Below are 20,538 nucleotides of genomic sequence, written 5' to 3'. Positions count from 1 at the left end.
CCGGGGCGCTGAATCTAAATCGGTACGCCGCCCGATGAATGCGCAATGAGGAGAAACCTTGAATCATTGCTCAGCAGAAAATGTTCTGTTTTTGGTTGTACAAGTTTGTGATAAAACTGCATCCAGTCTTATTTGGTTGTATGAGCAAAGGTTACCAGCGGGGGGAGGAGAAAGGAAAAAAAAGCAGATAAAGAATATTTGCGCTTTAGAAATGCAGACAGTTTCCTCAATACAGCAGCGTGATAATACACTTGTGAAGCAAAAAAAAAAATTGTTTGTTTGGGAGCGTGAGGGAGCGGAATAAGAAGGTCTTCACCTTGGTAGATCCTCGGCTCGATGCGTTTAGAGGTGGCACGAACGCTGCGAGTAAGGACGAAATGCAAAACCAAAGCAGTTTTATTGACGTACGCAGAGACTTGAGGGGAGAAGAAACAACAGCTCGAGCTTAAAGAACGTGAGTTGTCAAGTTGCTGTCCGACCATTGTCTCACCACCACAGAGCCTGTAATGCATATTGAAAGCAAACGGCAGGTGATGGCAGCAGCTCTACTGTAACAGCTGCAGTGTGTCCAGACTGGCTACGAGTCTATTTCCAACGATCTGAAGCTCGCACAATAAATTCTAAGGATAATTAATTGTTCTTTTGTTTTGCGAGGACAAATAAACCCAGCGAAGCTCCGCTGTTCTGATTTAAATTCTCAAAATCACTGATAGGTTACATTTAAAGCAGAAGTTAGATTTACGATGACATGAGGGCTGCAAGGTGGCGCAGTGGTTAGCACTGTTGCCTCACAGCTAGAAGGTCGCCGGTTCGCGTCGCGTGTGGAGTCTCCATGTTCTCCCCGTGCAGCGTGGGTTCTCTCCGGGTTCTCCGGCTTCCTCCCACACAGTCCAAAAACATGTTGAGGTGTCCCCTGTACGGTGGCCCAGAAGTGTCACAACAAAACAAAAGCCACAACACAACACAATAAGCCGCAACACAACCAAATTAACCACAACACTACAAAATTAGCCACAACACAACACAATGGCTGCAACGGAAGTTGTTTTTTATTTTTTAACCTGGAAGTTATACTGTGAAGTGCTCAACGCCACACTAAGTGGGCAGAAGCCGGAGATTGTTGGAAACAACCAGAAAGTAAGTAAAATACTGATAGTAAATAGTGTCCATTAGTCTCGGTATGTGATATTAGTAAACATTATTTACTATCAGTATTTTACTTACTTCTTCAGTTGTTTCCAACAATCTCCGGCTTCTGCCCACTTCGTGTGGCGCTGAGCACTAACTTCCAGGTTAAAAAAAGAAAAACAACTTCCGTTGCAGCCGTTGTGTTGTGGCTTTTGTTTTGTTGTGACACTTCTGGGCCACCGTACTCCTGCCTTCACCCTAAGTCAGCTGGGATAGACTCTAGCCCCTCGCGACCCTCGTGAGGATGAAGCGGTGTATAGATAATGGATGGATTAGGGCTGCTGCCGTTGGTTGATATAATCACTGACACAGGGGCTGAACATGTGTCAATATCAATACAGACTTTTTTTCAATTTAAAGTAAAAATTGCTTTTGTTCTGCATCGTTTTGGGCTCCAAAGCTTCAGTTTAAGGAAATGTCGGCTGCAGCAGAGTCGCCAAAGTTTTAAGCCACAAAAGTACGACAACACTTTAAATTATCACCAAAAAAAAGTGGTTCAGAGTTTCAGAGGCAGAAAACACACTATTCCTAAGATGCACTGGCAGAAAAGGTACAACCAGCATAAATACCTTCTATTGATCAGAGAGGAGAGATTTTTCAATATATTATGTCCTCATAAAACTCACAACTTTGGTCAATTTGGGTTTTTTTGTTCATTCTGGATGAAAATGAATCTGTGGGATGAATCGTCTTTAGTGGCAGCCGCACACAAAGTACGAAGAATTGGGAGTTTTTTGTCATTCGTTCCAACTGGTTTTTGTTTGATGTTTAGGAACGAGGCAGCAGGTGATTCGCTCGGTTTAGCATAAAGCGTAAAAAAAAAAAAAAAAAGCCGGTCTCCCGGCTCCGGCTTCACATCCAACAGACATACGCGCCAGTGATAATAATCTTCTCATCTCACTCTCAGCAAGAAAGCAAATAAGTGCAGTTCCCCAAATTGCTGAACTAATTAGACGTGCTTTAACCCAATTATTTTCCTCAGCTACAAACATACAATACCCAGGAAAGCACACACATTATTTGCAATAATTATTGTTTGGAACCTATTTCAATATAGATTTTTTTTTTTATTAGCTCGTGTCTCGACGTCCCCGTGGTCGCGCGTAATTACGAGATAATGGCGAATGATAAAATATATCGGAGCACAAATAGAAAGAGTGATAAAGTCGGCAAACTGAACGAACCGTTTAAAGTTTATCTGCCGACACGAGCTCCTGCACCGAAATGAGTCTGTTGAGCTGCGTTTGTTGTTTTTTTTTTTTAAATTATGAAGGTTTATTTGAATAACGTGGTATTTTCCTTCCTTCAGAAGTTACACAGCCTTGCGTAAAGGCATCAGAATGTCATTTTTTAGGTATCATCTATTAAGTTTGTTTTTTTTTACTTCACAATTTGCTTTGTTAACGAAGAGATCCTGAATTACTGATTTGTTCTATTACATAAAATATAAAAGAGATGTCAGAAAGCAGCTTGTCAGTTAAAATAAAATAAATAAATAAAATAAAAATATTCCCCAAATGTCACAGTGTTCATTTACAGTTTGCTAAATCCATTTTTTTAAGGGGCCACTGCACGTCTTGAATTACACACTTTCAGCTTTGACTAGAAAACAAACAGTGTGTTTCTTATTGTTCTGCTCGTCTTAAGTGTTTTTTTTTACCTAAACACAACTCCAGCGTGTTGCTCGGCTCCACGGAGAGGATGCGAGGAAGGTGTGGATGACTCGGCGGGTCTTTAGCATGCGGCACTGCGCTCCTACCTGTTTGTTTCTTTGGATAGTGTTTACACAAATAAGCCCCGCGGCACACAATGTCATTTCCACGCGGCGGTCCATGTTTGTGCTTATGAATCTATATGTGCGACTACCCGGGGCTGAGGGACGGCGCACCTGTGCGTGGGCTGCGTTCTGTTCTGGTGCTTTTCCGGAAGCAATGTAAGACGGAGTAATTGGCCATCACAGGGAACCTTTTTTTCTTCTTGCTGCTGTGAAAAAGCACCTTTTCGCCGCTTCTCCGGCTGCGTTGTGCAGCAAAAAACCAGGACAGATCTCTGCCGTTGTTTCACGACTGCTGTTACATTCTTTCACAAACTTCCCGCCTGATCTCCGAAGTGACAGGACTACTAACCGTCCCCCCTCCTGCCTTACAGTTATTTACTCCCCACATGCTCCCGCTCTATTAATAGTCAGTGATCACAAGTGCTTTTGTTACCTATACAAGGCCATGGAGGAGCGCCGTGTGGATGCTCGCCAGACTCCCTCTTCGCCGACTATTGTTTGAAACATTAAAAAGGGGGAACTTAAATTTTTCAGTGTAGTCATGATGTCTGACGCTCACGACAGTAAAAACTTTCACGCAGAGAGTTAGCACACTTCTTCCAGCCGTCCAACCGGCTCCTCTCACAGATTCTCTTTCAGCTGTTCATGCTGGAATAACTGAGGGGATAAAAACCTGCGACCCAAACTACTAAACTACCAGGAGGAGGGGTTCAGCCAGTCATGCTTGCTAAAAGTAATTATAATCCAATTAGAAATTCCAGCGACTGTTTTAGTCAGAAGTTTTTTAACCCTTTGAACCTCAGAGCCTGCCCGTGGGTTTTGGAAGAGATGTTGTCTTTTAAAAAAATCACCACAATTACACCGTTTATCTAAACCACAAACCGAAGATTCAGCAGATGTTCAATCGTCCAGTGGAGCCAAATTTAAGTTTCAAATTGTGATAATAATCCATTTATGTCTCATTTAGAAGTTTGCCAGAAATGAAGCATTTACTTTAACCGGGTTCTGCGAAGAAGATCTGAGACTTTTCATCTGGACTGGGCTGAACTGCAGGAAGGAGACAGACAAATAAAATATAAGTAGAAAACATCTACAGCATTTAGATCCACCTTTGACTCCAGTAACACCAGGGGGGGAACTTGGAAAAAATATTATCTAAGGAGTTGTTTTTGTAAAATGTCAAAAATTCAACTTTTTGGTTATGGCAGTATTTTTGATTTCTCTCTCCTTCCATTCATGGCTGTGCTGCTTCCACACAGGACTTTATTCTGGAGATAAAAATGAACCCACAGTGAGTAAAAATGTGACAGATAATCGCTCCCGGAGTTCACGGGGTTAACAACGAGCTCCACGTTTAGAACACAGCGACCGAATTTAGCTCGATCGTAGCACTTGTTTGGGCCTTTGTGTGTCATCTTTGTGGTGTGTCACACAATCCAAACTGAGGATGACGCACGTCCGGTACTTCTCGCCCATCTCCGGTACTTTCCGTTAGTCATCACGCCCGCTGGAACTACACAACTCCCCCCAACTCGGCCAGCCACAAGAAACCAGCACTGTCAAAACACTCATTAACGGCTTTGTTTAAATATAGCCCACACACTGAGCATAAATATTTAAAAGACCGAGCTGGAATTCAAAATGCGACCGTACAAATACCACAGTAGTCGCCGAAGACACTGGAGGGTTTAGTTCTTACAAGTTGTGGGTTTTTTTTAACCTTTGCTTCACCGAATCCTTTACAAAGAATTTATCAAAACAGAACCTTTTAGGACATTGCACAACTACAATTATGGTTTTGAGATTTTTTATAAACCATCCCTCTGAGGACTCGGTGACGGATGACGGTAAGTGGGCCGGTTTCGTGTAAACTGGAGCCGGGGAGGTCGGCGGTCTGGTTGACTGTGATACACAGCAGCTCCAGGGTTCTGTCATTTTATGGAGAGCTTTAAAGACTTCTGCCAGGAAGGAAGGAAGATTTAGAGAAGGTGCATGCCAACACACTCGCTCCATACATTTTTTTTTGTGTGTCGTCTAAAGCGGCGACATAAAGGCGGGAGCTCATTCCACCAGACAGTGCAGCGCCGTGACAAACAGCCACACAAATGTAAGCTACAGTTTTGAGTAAAAGGTCTCCGGCAGCTGCGCCTCCAAATCTCTCGCCCCCCTTTAACTGTCACATAATGGCTGCGGTGATGTACTGCAACGGCTCGGCTGTTATCCGTCGCTTGTACAGTAACAATGGGCCTCCTTCCCTTTAACGCGCCACTCTCGCTCGAGTAAAAATAAGGTGGGTCTTCTTTACAAGCGCCCCACTTACTCCTCGCAACCCGCAGGTGAAAGCTCAGCGGTGTAAACACAACACGCCGAAAAAAAAAAGAAATAAGAGATGGGGGGTTCGGAGGAGGGGGGAAAACTGCCCACTTGAACACAGCAATTAATCAATTAGTCGGAGCGAATCAATACTCCCCGCCCAGCTCGGCGGGCTGACAGCACTCAGGTGTAATTAAAATTGTAGCTATTGACAAATCAAGATGGATGGAGCACTTCTTGCCTCTTCTGCTCGCTCGTGAGGGAGCGGTTCACTTCACGAGAGGAACGCGTTGTTTTGTGCGAGCGTTGCATCGGCGAATGCGCTAGCGAGGCTACCTATTAGCGTCCTTGAGCCGAGGTCGAGCGCAACCCAACGCCGCGGGTCAAAGCCCCGGCGTCCACGCATCCATCTCCCTCCGTCACCTTCCATTATCGTCGGGTTATTCCCATTAAGTTGACTGCCAAGAGTGTTAAGTGATTTGGTCAAGTGTGAAGTGTATCCAGGCAAATGATAATCAAGATGTTAATCTGACTAATCCGCATTTGGGTAACTGCTCGAGTGTAAAAAGTGTAAAGAGTTGGTGCGCTTTTCCTCTGCAAGCGGAGAAATCTTTCTGAGTCGTAGATAAAGCAGGCGTCTCAATTAGCGCTTAGATATCAACCCGTAGCAATCCGTGCAGACGCCAGCGGGGGAGCCGGATGTGGTGACAGATGAGCAGCAGGTTAAGCAAGCGGTCGGGAGCTCGTCAGGTTTCGGAGGATAAAAAATTGCCGGCGCACCGAAAGTTTCAAATGAAGCCTTTAATTAGCCTCGAGTTAATTGGCGATGGCGCTATCACCTTTTTTTCCTCCTTTATTCCCTCCCTCTCGCTGTGCGCGTCGCTCTCCGCGAGACATTTGTGAAGTACGTCTGCTAACACACAAAAAAAATCATTTGCACGGTGCTCGGTGTTTACATGAGACTTGGCAGGAGTCAAAAGGAACTCTTCAAAAGCAATATCATAGGCGTCCGTGATCAATGCACCAATACCAGCAGAGAGCATTCTCTTTTTTCCAAGAGATGTAAGATGTTCTCTATTGAGGCAACCGTGCCTTACATCTCTCGAGACTGGCCCTCGAGTGTCAGACAATGACAAAAAAAAAGGAAAAGTAAGAACAATGTTTCATGAGTTTCGGCGCAGTTTTCAAAGCGCTGCCAAGGCGCTGTCATTCACGGCGTTGTTTAAAGACGAGAGAATATTGACCCCACGCAGCTGATGCATTAAGAAGGCATTTCATCATTACATTCCCCTGTTTGTACCTCTCAATCAGGTCACAGTTCGTTCTTTAGCTTATTTGCACAAAGAGACAAATTATCTAACCGCTTGCAGAGAAAGAGAGGCATCGGTTCGTACATCTTTCTTCATAAAGGCTTCAAGAAAAAAAAAAAAAAAAGAGCGAGAGATCTAGTCATTGTCAGAAAAAAAAAAAAAAAAAAAGAGCGAGAGATCTAGTCATTGTCAGTCATCTGAAAAATTCACACGCCGCCTGATGTGCTGTCTGCCCCGCTGACAAGTTCAAAGAGGAGGCTGGAAAATTAAGAGGCACACAGAATTTCCCTCAAAGTATTCAACAAATCAAACTCTTGACGCCAAATCGCTTCCAATGTGGCCAACATTCTGGCTGAAACCTCACAGTTACGCCGCATTTCACTCGATTAGTCTGCACATTTACGCCATTTAACCTACGTCCTCCTGCATTTCCTGTCTCAGGTTCAATATAAAATCGCATTTATCCAAAGAATCAGTCACATCACCAAAATTATGACCCCAATACCGATGATGAAACGATATCACAGCAAGAACCCAAAACTTCAGTAAACTAGGGCTGGAACCAAAAAGCTGAATAGTCGACTAGTCGTTCGCTGTGCTCGAATCGGGATATCAATTTTCATCTCCGAATATGCCCATCCCCCCCCGCAGCCGCTGCTACTGATGGCAGATACAGTGCGGTGACCACTGATGGTGGAAAAGCACGCTCACTGCTGCTCAGTTGCTCAGTTCTACACCCCCACTGATGCCGCGGAAACGGTGCCGTGACCGCTAACCTAAACACTTAAACTGGTCTTGGTAGCCAAATACCGTCTGTGCGTCCCCTCCACCACCGCGCAGCACCCCCAAATATTCGGGATAATTGTCATTAATTGGGGCCAAATATCCAGAGAACAGAAATTGCTATTCGGACCAGCCCGACAGGAAACATGATGGAGCTGTAGAAGGATGTGCAAAGAAGCCATAAAACCATCTTCCATGTTGGTAAGCAGAGACCATTGTGGGAGTTTAACTGGAAAAGTGTCACCATGAGAAAGTCTCATGTGACGCCTGATGCTAAGCTGGGAATGCATTAACAGCATTACTGTGGGCCAGCGGTTGATTGTCGGTTTCTTTCCCAGATGGGCCTTGTGGTGTTGCTCTGATGGTATATAACAGCGGTCCCCAACCACTGGGCCGCGGACCGGTACCGGGTCGTGGGTCATTTGGTACCAGGCCGCACAGATAGAATAAAAACATTTTATTGGTTTATTTTTATTTCCAGCGGAGTCTGCAGGGTGTTTTATTTTGAAACATGACTAGCTCGTCTTCCTGTCACTTGACTGTCAGTTTTTACGGCCGGCTGCTAAACGAAGCCGTCAGTCAAAAACCAACGTCTCAGGAGAGCTGCTTTGGAAAGTGGGAGAGACTTGATACTGAGACAGAGAAAAAGTAAACGTGTTAAGCAATAAAAAGTAATTTTATTCATTTATGAAACTTTTCAATAGAAAAAAAAAAACAATTATTATTTGTTATGTCCGTAATGACCGGTCCGTAGAAAAATTTCTTGCTTAAAACCGGTCCGTGGTGCAAAAAAGGTTGAAGACCGCTGACATATAACATCATGGTTTGCATCTACTTTATGAGCAGTCAGATAGTACAACGTATGCCTCGTTGTTTGTCAAGATGACAGAAGAATAAAAATAACTGACACTATACCTGCAGAGGAAAAGCAGGAAACACAGTGAAGAGTTTTTAATGAATCAACATTCAAACTACTCTAGTTTCTTTCTTCAGCCCTGCATCTCCAATATATATCATGTCTGTCTCGTAAATACTACAAAACACATCTCTACTTTCTTCAGGAACCAACAGGTGGTGCAAGCAACGCAATTATTTTTGAACTCCGACACACAAACCAGAGTCTGCACCCGTTTTGGTTCAAGAGTTCGAGACGAGTCCTCACCTCATTGCGTGCGGGTTCATATTAATGTGGCGGGAAAAAAAAACATCAGAAGAAGAGCACGTTGACCTTCTTGTGAATCATTCACACACTTTCCCCGAACATCACAATATTTTTCCACGTATTTCTCCGCCTGAAATAACCTTTGGTAACGTGCCGATCGGTCGCGTACCTGCAGACAGACAAAATAACGCCGGAACACTCGGAAATGCATCAAAGACTCTTACGCTACGGACAGTCGGTAGGTTTTCTCATCAAATGTTGGTAAGCAGGAAGGCTTAAAGGTACAGGAACCTCACCTTCGACGCGATCGCCTCACCGACGAGATCAGAAACCTCCGGTACGACGCCCCCCCAACGCATAAACACACTCAAATGTCACGAGATGATTGAATCTAAAACGCGGCCTCTGAAAATAGAAAAGTTCATTCACACCCAAATGAATAAACATACTCGTTTCTGCTGTAATTTGTGAGTAATGGCTCATAACAGCAAGGTTATCCTCCGAATGCATCTGGAAAGCTGGGAGCGGAAAAAAAGTCTCGTGTTCTAATAGTTCTCTTCATTCCGCGTTATTATTATGTAAAGCGTAAAAATGTGCTCTCTCATCAAATCAAAGCACCCTACAAATCAAAGTTAAGGCAATTACAATCTTATTCCACCCTTTCAAATGGCAACAGCTGTTTCCCTTGGTCAAAATTGCAGCATAATTGCACACGGTAGCATATGGTTATGGCTGATTAATCCAACTGGGGGTGAAGGCCCCATTATTCCTGCATGGGATGGGTAAGTAGGCAGCGGATCCAAGTGCTGGATGGATGGGTAATGGGATGGCGAAGAAGGGAATGGGCCTTTGATGAGATGTCTGTTAAAGATGGCATGATTGTCAGAATCGATCAGGTCCTTCACCATCCCGATCTCAGCCGTTAAATTGATCCGCTTGTCATCCGGCTTCTTCCAGATAGAATCGTGCCATCGGTACCAAAGTATGCAGAAAAGGAGCAGCAGTTTAGCCCGAATCCCTTTTTATTCACAAAATATACAGCTCTGGGCATTTTCAATTTAATGCCCTCGAACTCCATGAACTAGAGATGCAGGCTTCTTTTTTTTTTTTCCTCCCCTATCATTTGGTTCATACAGCACTGCAGGGAAATTATTATAGCTCCGGGGGAGCCCAGTGTGTGGCAGCAAGTCAGAGATGTGATAGTTAGGTCTGCTTATTGGCCTGTGGGCTTTAACTGGCCACCGCTCGCACACAGACAAACACCCACAAGCGTCTTTCGCTTATATATGCATGCAAATTCAGACTTCACCTGCAAACACTCACAGACAACCACCTCCCCCAGGAAGCAGCAATTACTGGGTTCAGAGGTGGCTTCCCGAGCCCCCAGCCAATCTGAGCGCATTTCAATGGTAAACACACACGGATCCACATGAGTGAGCTGGATTTGGGGGGCCTCCTGAAGCTAGTGTCACTCTGAGGTCCGCGCTCATTTCCATCTATCCAGATGAGGGATGATGGTGGTAAACAGGCCTTGACTGTGGCTTCGCCCCCTCCCGCCTGTCGCCTCGCGCATAATGGCCTTCTTGAGGTGAGAGAAAAGTTCAAGTCCATAATCGCATTCGTACCTCTCGCTTATTATTACGCTGAGGTCGCTTTAGAGCCCAATTTGTGCAGCAGGAGATCAGGCTCACTATGAGGCAGCGTCGTGCAGCAGGATCTGATGTGTGGCGTATAAGCACAGAAGGCCCCCAGATGCTAATTTAGGAGGCTGCAAGAGTGCAGAACCGCGGGTTGGCTTGCCTCAGCAAACATGGAAACACAGGATACGCTCTCGCCACAGTGATATTAAAACACGGCGGAATGCCCTACTGTAAATCCTTCATTCCACTCTCGGCGCAGAAAGCCTTTAGCTTTACAGTGCACACACAGTAGATGGCGAGGAGCTTCAAAAGAGAAGCGTTCTTACTGGAAAGCCGAGTACAAACAAAAAGAACATGCGAGCTATCGGCGCTCTGCTTACTGTACATCAAAGGGTAACACCTGTAAATAAAGATGCACAAACGTAAAGCACGCTGGACACGAAAACTCAAAGACACGAATGAAGCAATAATTTGGGAGCAGGTAATCCAGCTTAGCCACAGCGGGATGATCAAAGGAGGCGTTTAAAGACTGTGTCAGAGAATCAGCAATTCCAGTTTAAATCCAGTACAGTCAGAGCCCCAATTAGGACATGAACAATGGAATGAGCTCGTCACTACTAAAGCCAACAGGGACACTAGCGGACCCTCTGTGTTTTTTTTGTTGTTTTTTTTTCGATTGACAAGCACTCCAAATTGTTTTCAGTCCCACAGGTCACTCAGCGCTGACCTCTGTCTGTCTCAGTCTATGGTGACAATTCCCAGCTGGCCCTGGCGGCCTCTTTTCCCAGTCCCAGAAACCAAATTAATAACCATGCAACGACAAATAGGGCAGCCCTGGCAAACACTAACCAGACTCCTTTGTGCTACGTTCCAGGCAGCTGGCAAGATGACAGGGGCTTAAAAGAGACTATTTGTGAATAAGGCCCCGCTACGTCTTCGTCCTCAGCCCGACAGCTCTCGTTCTGGTCAATCCGTCTGAACCGCACGGCGCTCAGAGGGAAGAGGAAATAGTACAAACCCTTTATCTTTCTTCTTTTTCAATCAAATAGTCTCTTTTTTTTTTTTTTTTTGGAGGTTACATAACTGGCATTTCAAAGAGCGGGACTGGCTGAAATTTGAGGATTCTTACAATGAGTCGAGAAAGAAAAATGGAAAGTGGCTGGCATGCCAATGAGGGAATTTGGAAGCAAATGCGGTCACTGAACAGAAAAGCTGTGAAATGGTATTGATTATGCCTCGCCATTGTTACCAAGCAACTCCCTCCGAGGACGGAGCCGTTGCTGGTGGCACCATTTTTATGTCATCTCTCTCCAAGTTAGGCTGACCTTATCTTCGCCTGCTGCATTAAAGTATTAGAGGCAGGGTGGGGATTTCTTTTTTTCTTGAGTTTTACAGCCATAAAATTCAAAGTCCTTCTCCTGAAAGCCTGGATATTTCTGAAGCAGGTGTTTTAAAGCCTTTCCTGCATCAACGTATGGGCTTGTTCAATGTGTACAGACATACAGGGAGCTTAGTAGGGTTACAAGGATTTGGTTGGTGGTCTGTGTGGGGTCATGAATGAAATACAATCTGTTCAGTCCAGAAGCAGAATCTGAAGGGTGCTCAGATGATGCTCTGTGATACTCAGAGACAGGATTTTTCCAACTCGCTGCAACCATTTTGTCACAAACAAACAGCAGAAACAACCATGTTTATGTCACAAAGTAATCCACCAGGAATGTGCGCTTGCACGTAGCTGATTGGCCGACGCGGCGTCTCGCTGAATGACAATGAGCGAGGCTGCTTCTCTTCATGCACTCTGTCTCATTTTCAAACTGTGGCAGCGGCTTCAGAGTCCTTCTGCCTCTGCAACTCTGAAGTTTTGTCAGTTAGCTGTGAATTTCAACAGGCGTTCTAATACGATGCCTTTTTTTTTTTTGGTGCCTTAAATGTGCCGTATTATCCGGCGTAATCACACAAATTGGATAATGTCAGGCGCCGTAATAAATGCAATAAAAGCCGGCGGCGTTTTGGCAGGATGTCGTGGCGTAGATTGAACCTTGATAAAGCTCAACACCTTCACCTCCCTCCCGTTTTTTTTTTTTTTTGCTTTCCACACATTTACGTGTCGGCACAAAAGGGAGCATCGACACGCCGAGAAGATGTGATCGCAGCAGGCATCTGCAAAATGTTTGAGGCTCTAAAGGTGCAATGATGACACCGTTTTGTCACATCAGTTCATATTATGAGGGGAATAGAAGAGAATAGTTTTTTATTGAAGGAGAATAATAATAAAGTCTTCATGCATAAACACCACGCTGCTCTACGTGCACAGTAAGTTACATTTACTGGAGTTTTCAACGCTGCTGTCGGAATCAACCATCATCAGAAACATGATCTTGGCTTCCCTACAACTGAACGCAATGTTAAAATGCTCTGTTTATAGGAAACCATGGAGATAACATCACTCGGTTAAACTTGAGGAAATCTTCCTTAGAAAACTTGCTTCACTGTTTTCAAAGTGTGCGAGTGGAGACTAGAAGCTTCTCTGTGCACAGATGTCTCACTAGCATCTACCACTGACGGCATGTGAGGCGTTTAAGGAACATCTGTGAATTGTAGCGTCTACTGAAAAGCAGATATTCAGCATATGAGGATGCAGTTTTATTTACATTTTTGCTCCAGAGATGCACTGGACTCAGCTAAGAGATATTTTAAGTCTTACTTTGATGCAAACGTTCCAACATTAGCAGCACTGCAGCACAGCAGGGAAGTCGTTTGGTTCATTTAAATGTTAAAGTGCAATAAAATATTGAATAATTGTGAAAAATCATCACAATGTCCTGATCGTCACTTCGGCCATAGTCACGGTGGTCTTGCACAAACAAGCCTGAGTCGATTACGAGCACGCATGTAATGTAAGACGCGGGTCTATACATCCATGGGAGCGAGTGTGAAAAGTGCTGAGCTGTGTTTACGGCCGGCAGTAGGTGAGAAGTTCACTAACGGGGTCCTCAGATTCCTTACAATCATCCTGAGGCTTCGCCTCTGGCGAGAGCCAAACTAAATATGGAACAGACACTGTCAGCGTGATTAAAGCGTCCGTATGGAATGCGTCTGGTCATGCACATGTGTATTTATGTATGGTAGGAATGTCGCTGAAGATCAGTCCATCTGTCACCACTCTCCTCCTCTTCCAAGCGACGGTTCTTATTCTGACAGTTACTTATTCTAAATCATGATTAACACAAGCCTTCGCCCTCATTTAGGCGACGTTCGTTTATTTAGTCTGTAAATGACTCGAGCAGGAGACAAACTGATCCAATCAAACCAAGTTTACTTGTGTTTACCTCTGAAGCAGTCAACAGTGTGTATTTTTCTGTAAAGCTGTGCGAGCCATTAGCATGCTGTTGGTCTAAATTTAATTATCCGAGTGGAAATTTATGAACACTGAAAAAGTCCCACTTAGAAACACTTTTAACCTCTTTGACTGACTGGTATTGGGAAACCAGAACCCGGATCGATAAAAACAGTCCCACTCCAAAGAGCTCTGGAAGTGCTTTCCAGAGAGAAAAACAAAAGGTCTCTCAGTTACGCCTCACTCTCGGACTTGCCACTACCAGAGACCTTGGGTGGGAAGTTTTGTTTTATTGAACGTAGCACAGTGAAACTCTAGACATCCCTCTGAGAAATCTATCACTGGACTTTGACCGTGAGTTTTCTCGCCAGCCCTGAATACTAAAAGCAATATGTTGTGACCTTTTGCCAAAGTGCTGGCTGCAGGGATCTAGGGCAGCCTCCATCTTTTTTTTTTTGCCTTTTTATCGTCTTTTTTGAAAATCATTTTCACAGGGCACAGCTGCTACAAGGAAACAGAGATCCCCAGTCTGTCAATTAAGATGAGTGACAAATCAGGACATTTGTAGTCTGGAGACATTCGCTCAACCCCTCTGTCTCCACATCCACACTCCAATCTCAATCAGCGCTTTGCTGTGGCTTACTACACTTCAAGCTTGGACCAAACACATCAAGTAATCCTAAAAAGAACACTTGTACCTGCTGCTTGATACGATTCAACGATCAAAAAGCGGCTTCGAAAGGGGGACAGAAAGCCGCGTCTCTGGATGTAAATACAGTCCTACAGTCACCTGCTGTCTCCACAAACAAAACCTGATCGAAAACCTCGACAACCCAACAAATCTAATCTCGCCACTTAAAAGCCGCCGACCAGCTGACTGAAAATTTCCGTCCCCGCGCATCCGTGATGAGGTGCCCTATTTTTGTCGCTCGTGATGAGAACGCATCCAATTTTACTTCCTTCTGAAGCAGTCAAGAGGTTCTCCCGAGCCGCGCCGCATTTCATTCCAGTCCGACAATTTCAATCCAATCTCCAAACAGATTTAAAATGGAGATGACATCCTTGACTTCTATTACTGTGTCAAGGTCCGAGCTAAAAACAGACCGCCGCATCCAAACATGTCGCGCATCCTCCCGCAGCAGGAGATGACGACAACATGAAATAGCTGATTCTCATGCCGGCAGCGTCCCGGCAGCCCGACACCCTGTCATAACCACAGTTATGGATGTTAATCTGAGCGCCACGCCTCTGACAGAATGAAGTCCTCAAGTCCCTACAAAGCTCCTAAAGTCGAGCTGCAGCCACTCGGGCCTAATCTGCAGACGTTGAGTGATGCAGAAGTATGTATGCCAAACATGACATTCCAATAGAGTCCTCCCCCGCTGCTCCGAGCTCTAAAATAGACGTGATAGAAATGACAAAACCAGCAGGCGAGCCCAGCATTGTCTCGGCATGACCTCGGTAAATGAATTGGAATGAACAGTGGGACAGACCAGACAGCTCTTATAACTGTCACTTTAAACAAAATACGCCGGGCGAGTTTGGAGGATGGCTTTTTTATTTAAGGAGGAGAAAAAAACAAAGTGTGCGCTCACAACCGACAACGGGGCCGCGAAAGTGTTTAAGGAGTTCGAACGCTTTCAAACTACTACTCGTGTATATTTTCAAGCCGTCAGTCAGACGCCGAGGCTTCCCTCGTCCTCCCTGCTGCGCACGATGATGATAAATGACAATATACAAAAATAAAAGAGCTGGAGATTATCTCCCTCTGCTCACCAGGCCCCCAAAGCAAAGACTTGATAGCACTTAAGTCTGATGAAGGCTGTTCTGCCGTCGTTAAAAAGCTGTTTCAGTGGACTGGTCATTAAAATGTGGCAAGCAGTGGCTGACATGTCCATCCAGAGGCATGCTGCTCGCCTCATCATGTTCTTTAATCATCGGGTGGAAAGAGAGCGGCCCACACTGGGGTCACTTTCAACGAGCTGCAGCTCCGAACGGTCTGAAGAGAGTCCAATTAAATCCTACAATTTCTGACCCGGGAGCGGAGCGTAATGGAATCTGAGGGCTGCTTCTGGATGGACTGAGCAGATAGAAAGTGACTGGCAGCCTTCATCTCCGGCGTACACGGCGGCACGCATGCATGTTGTTGTTGTTGTTGTATGCACCCATGCACATCCAAAAAAAAAACAGGAAAAGTAGCCGTCTCCCCAGGCTGCTGCTGTAAATAATGTCGACTCACTCAACTTTCTTGGTTAAACAGGCGTTCAGAAGGAAAGAATCAGATACAGACAGCAGGAGAGAGAGGCGGTTATGCAGAGAGTGGAAACAACAGTGTCAGGAGTCTTAATCCCTGAGACACACCAGTTATCAATCTCCTGTAAATGTCAGGTGCTCGGATTTGCCCTCATGAATGATGGATATCTTTCCCTTGTTTGTTTCCTCTTTCTTTTTTTCTATCATCTTTTCTACATTGTATTATTGAGTGAGCCCAACCGAGGGCTTAGAGTCTATCTTGAGAGGTAATACTCCCTCCTCGCAGCGGGAGCAACACCTGAATCCCAACTAGCTGAGAGGAGAAGGTAGCAGCAGACCAAAGCATGTCATCCGTGGCCAGAATGGTGTCCACCTCTGAAACAAGTGAGTGCAACGTTTGCTCATTCGCACCGTGAACATGCACCAGAAAGAGTTTGTGCAGTGAGAAGCTCCAAGAGGGACGAGAACCTTCAACCAAGATCATCATCCTTCAAGTTGCCTGACAATTAAGCTGTTCTTTGCTAAAAGACCCCCTGGAGCAACCTGGAGGAGCCGTGGGGCGAGCTGCAGTCCCCGCTCTGTTCTGAATGTATGGGAACAACGTCTGGATCAAAGTGGCACTCATGCACCTCGTCTCTCATCGTAATGTGACGACCACCTCCCACAGCAGCCTCGCTGTCGTCTCGTAAAAAACAAACTGTAATTAGTGATGGCATCGTTTTCTGCATAAATACAGCAGGAAGACTAAACACCTTGCAGGGATGTGATGGGGGTAAAAATAGAGAGGAAGAGTGCCCCAGGTTGCAGTAGACTCTCTTTCTTGGTATTCCAAGTCTCCACAGGAATTTTAAAGGGATCTTGTGGGATTATTGAGAATGACTGTGCCAACTGAAATAATGATAAGAAAAGAAGAAACGCTGTCACCAGATCCCCTGTAAAGTGCCACACTTGGCTCCTCTCTGCTCAGGCTGCATAATTCTCAGAAAACCAATTAATTTTCAACATTTCACACTCTGAAGTGCGCGCGTATCAATGTGTATCTATTTATTTGCATAGCTTAAGATTCGGGGGGAGAGAGGGTTGATTAATTAATTAGGACTTATTACTCAGCTTAACATTTTAACAGCTTGGCTTCTGATGACACATGTCATTAAAAGCGCTAATTACATACGTTCCAAGCAGAAGAACCAGTGGATAGCAGCTGTCTCTGGAAAAAAAAAAAAAACACGAAACTCGAGCGGTGCCACATGAAGACGCACCAAATATGATGTGAACTTAATGGAGTTATATGTGAAGTTCAGGATGTGAATAATGTGGAGGAACGTGTCACTGAAATGTTTAATAAAAGGGAACTAATGGCACTAATGTGTGCCACATTTACGCAAAACAGAGCTGCGTGTCAGCAGGATTTGTCGCCTAATGAGAAAATTATAGGCTACCGTACGTGCAAAAGGCGATGAATAATGGAGACATCACAGATTCGATGCCACCACACGCTTCCACATAAACATCCAGCACAGCAGGGGAGCCACAGCCGCCACAGTGGGCCTGCGTGATGACTAATCGGCACCGTGCCGAGCCGGTGTCCCTCTTACCTTGAGCTTGCGTGGAGTGGATGAGTAAGGAAAAAAATAAAATCCATGTGGCGCGCCACATCGATCTGCTCCAGGACTCCTCAAACATGGTCCCAAACCGGGGGAGGGTCGCAGAATGGACAACAAGTGCCCGGCTGAGGTCGTGGTTGTAGTGTCCGAGTGCGGTTCTGCTGCTGCTGCTGTTCCGGGTCTGTGTGAGTCGAATCGGGCTGAGCGCACCGAGCCCTGGGAGCGCAAATGAAACCGTGCCGCTGCTGTAGCCTGTGGCGACCGGAGAAATTCGGTCAAACAGTCTGTGTTTGTTTTACAGTCCGCTCTAGTTCCACAAATCCTTCCCTCCCCCCCCAAAAAATAAAAAATATTATGTTCCTTTCGGTTCCAAAGCAGCGTGTGTTTTCACTGAAAACGGATGCAACTCAGTCAAGACGAATCCAGGTTAAGTCCAAACAGCCAATCTGTCGCTGCACCTGTAAGACAGCAAGCGGCTCCTCATACTTTTTCCTTCACCCTCGTCCTTGAAACGCTGTTTCCTTCTTCTTCTACTTGAAACTTCAGCCTCCCCTCGCCGTTGCCCGCGACCGACTGCTTTGTAGCTTTCTCCAAAGCAGACTTTTTTTTTTTTTTTTTTTCCTCGAATCCGTTTCCTTTCTGGAGAGGAGCGCCAGATACGGAGCACCAACACACACAGAGACGCACTCTCTCCTCTCTCCTCTCCGTAACCCTCCTCCTCTGTAAAGTTCCTCTCCGCGGCGCGCTGTCAAGGTCGGCGATCCAGGTGCTGAGGAGAAGTTGAGCAGTTCGGAGAGCGGCGAACGAGGGCGGCGAGGAGGGAGCGACGCGCACGCAGTCACAGTAGCATGGTGGGAGCCTGCCGCGGAGGAGAGCCCGGCTGCCGGTGTGCGTCGGATGAGGACGAGTCCCGGGTTCTTCATGAGGTAACGCCGGGAAGCTGCTGTCGGACGCAGCGCAGCGCAGGTCGCCACCATGCGGCCGAGCGTAAAAACGCACGATCCAGTGACAACACAGCCAAGCACAGGATTTCCAGGAGAGGATTTTTTATAGCTTTCCACATCACAAAAAGGTGGAATGAATATAGCCCTTTGTTAAAATGATTTAAAGAACACGTGTTGTGCTTGTGTTGCCAGGGTTTGGAGTGCAGCAGTGATTTGGATACATGTGGAGAGCTGTCCGGCCTTCTTGTGTTTCCCCTCCTGGTATCATTAAAGGGGTTTAAAATTTTGGCTGCATGTTATTTACACTTTGCTTTTGCAGCACTCTTCTGGTTGGATTGTTGTTTTCTAGCTGAGGCTATGGACTGTAATCCCTCCCTCATGCTATTCAAAGGTGCCTGACATGAATAGAAAAGGACGCGACTGGCTGTGCTAAGTCTTTACACAGACAGGACTGAAAGTGCTGCACGTTATCTTGTCAGTGTGTTGTGCCTGTGTTGGAAGAAGGAGGAGAGAGTGAGAAAAGAATGAGTGGAGGACAGAAGGAGGAGAGAGAGGAGAGGGGGGGAGGTGATGGAGAGTGACTGAGCAAATGTTGTTTCCAAAATGACAGTATCAGTAAAGCAGAAGTCGAGGGAGAGAATGAGAGAGCATGACCGAGCAAATGTCCCCGTCTTGAAAATGACAGTGCCTCGTGGAGAGAAAGCAGGAGTGCTTAATGTTTGTAATGTGTTTTTTTTTTTTCCCTGCGAATGGCCGAGGCCCGTCTGAACGACCACGGGGCCGCGAGGAAATAATGCACCATGGTAATAGCCTCTGTTATTTCTCAGCGTGATTTTCAGATTCCTTTTGGCTTTCTCCCTCTTATCCAAAAAATGTGATACCTTGCACAAAAGTTAATAATAGGAGAGTTAACATCAGGAAAAGCAAGACAGAGTGCTTCCTCGGCCACCCCCAGGGCTGCTCGGGGACCCGATTATGATTTTTCAAAGTACTTACTGTGACTGAACTCAGCAAGAGGGTAATTTAGAAAATCCCTGGACACAGTATTGTGAGCCACAGCTTTCTGCACACAAGTGGCAAAAGCCATTTGTTTGTGTTCCCTTTTTTTTCTTTTTTTTTTTTTTTTACCCCCTTTCCCTGCAGATGCCAACTCCGCCAGGTGTTAGCTCCTGGTGTTGTTGAGCAATGGCTCGCTGTGATCACAGGTGCTAAAGCAGCTTACTGCGAGCTGCGTACGCTTCAGTGTGAGACACGCTCTTTTCGTCTCGCCCTAGAATTAACCACACGGCTGGTAATGATGATTCAGAGTTATCCAGCTGCAATTATTTCAGGTTATTCTGACTTTTGCCCTGGGCATCTATATTTAACACCATATGAAACCGCACGCTGGATGCCGTTTTTGGCACAGCGCAGGAGACAGAAAGGAGGGCAAAGACATATAGATGAAAAGTAAAACACATTTATCCTCCTGGTAAACAGCAGCAGTGTGACTGCAAGCAGCTTTGTGTCTGTTGTCAGGCTGCACTGTAAAAAATAAAGTTGTTGAACATTTTTGAAGGTTGTTTTTGAATTTATTCGACAATTTACTGTTATGTTAGAGGGTTGTTTTTTCTGTTTTGTTAAATTATAGATAAAAAAAAGAAGCATGCATTGAACACACTTTAGTTTTAGCTCCTACGTATGTCAGACCCAGAAGAGCAAAACATCAGAGAATACAGAAACTTAATGAGTCCTGATGTCTGTGCAGAACGGCGACATGTTAAAACACGCATACATGATGGATAGATGGATGTTTCTGACGGATTTTTGTATTGCTTTTTTATTTTTTACACAGTTTCTCACACTGTATTTTTACCTGTGTAGAGGTTCTTGCTTTTGTGCAGAAGCTGGTTGCCAAGAAGCCTTGAGTCTCCTCAGAGTGTTGCTCTGGTCTGGAGAATCTGATGCAGGTCGATCGCTGTGAGAGTTTAGAAAATGACCAAAATAAAAAAGAAATACAGTAAAACGCATTCATTTGCATGTTGGCTGTAAAAAGCAAACAATAGACCACAAAAGTTCACCTCAATAATCTGTGTATTTTAACAGTAATGAGTTATTTTTTACCATGTTTGACTGTTAAATTACACTTTTTTAGATTTTATTTAAATCAGTTCAAATTCACTTTTATTTCACAGATTTCCTCTGCTCAGTTAAATTATTAACCATATCTTGTAAAATATACATCCAT

The 20,538-nt window shown here is 45.2% G+C and overlaps 1 protein-coding gene across 1 annotated transcript in view; it reads right to left on the bottom strand.

Moving 5' to 3' along the window:
• LOC103352811 (protein sidekick-2) overlaps positions 1 to 17,644 on the bottom strand; it is a 332,816-nt gene extending 315,172 nt beyond the window's left edge. The window contains exon 1 of the mRNA XM_008275471.1: positions 17,359 to 17,644. Coding sequence (XP_008273693.1) covers positions 17,359 to 17,446 — 88 coding nt within the window. The 5' untranslated portion in view covers positions 17,447 to 17,644. The remainder of the gene's footprint in view (positions 1 to 17,358) is intronic.
• Between the last annotated feature and the right edge of the window lie 2,894 nt (positions 17,645 to 20,538).

Source organism: Stegastes partitus, unplaced genomic scaffold (genome assembly GCF_000690725.1).
Source record: "Stegastes partitus isolate 25-593 unplaced genomic scaffold, Stegastes_partitus-1.0.2 Scaffold52, whole genome shotgun sequence".
In the NCBI taxonomy this organism is placed as follows: domain Eukaryota; kingdom Metazoa; phylum Chordata; class Actinopteri; family Pomacentridae; genus Stegastes; species Stegastes partitus.
This window is presented reverse-complemented; position numbering and strand designations above follow the sequence as displayed.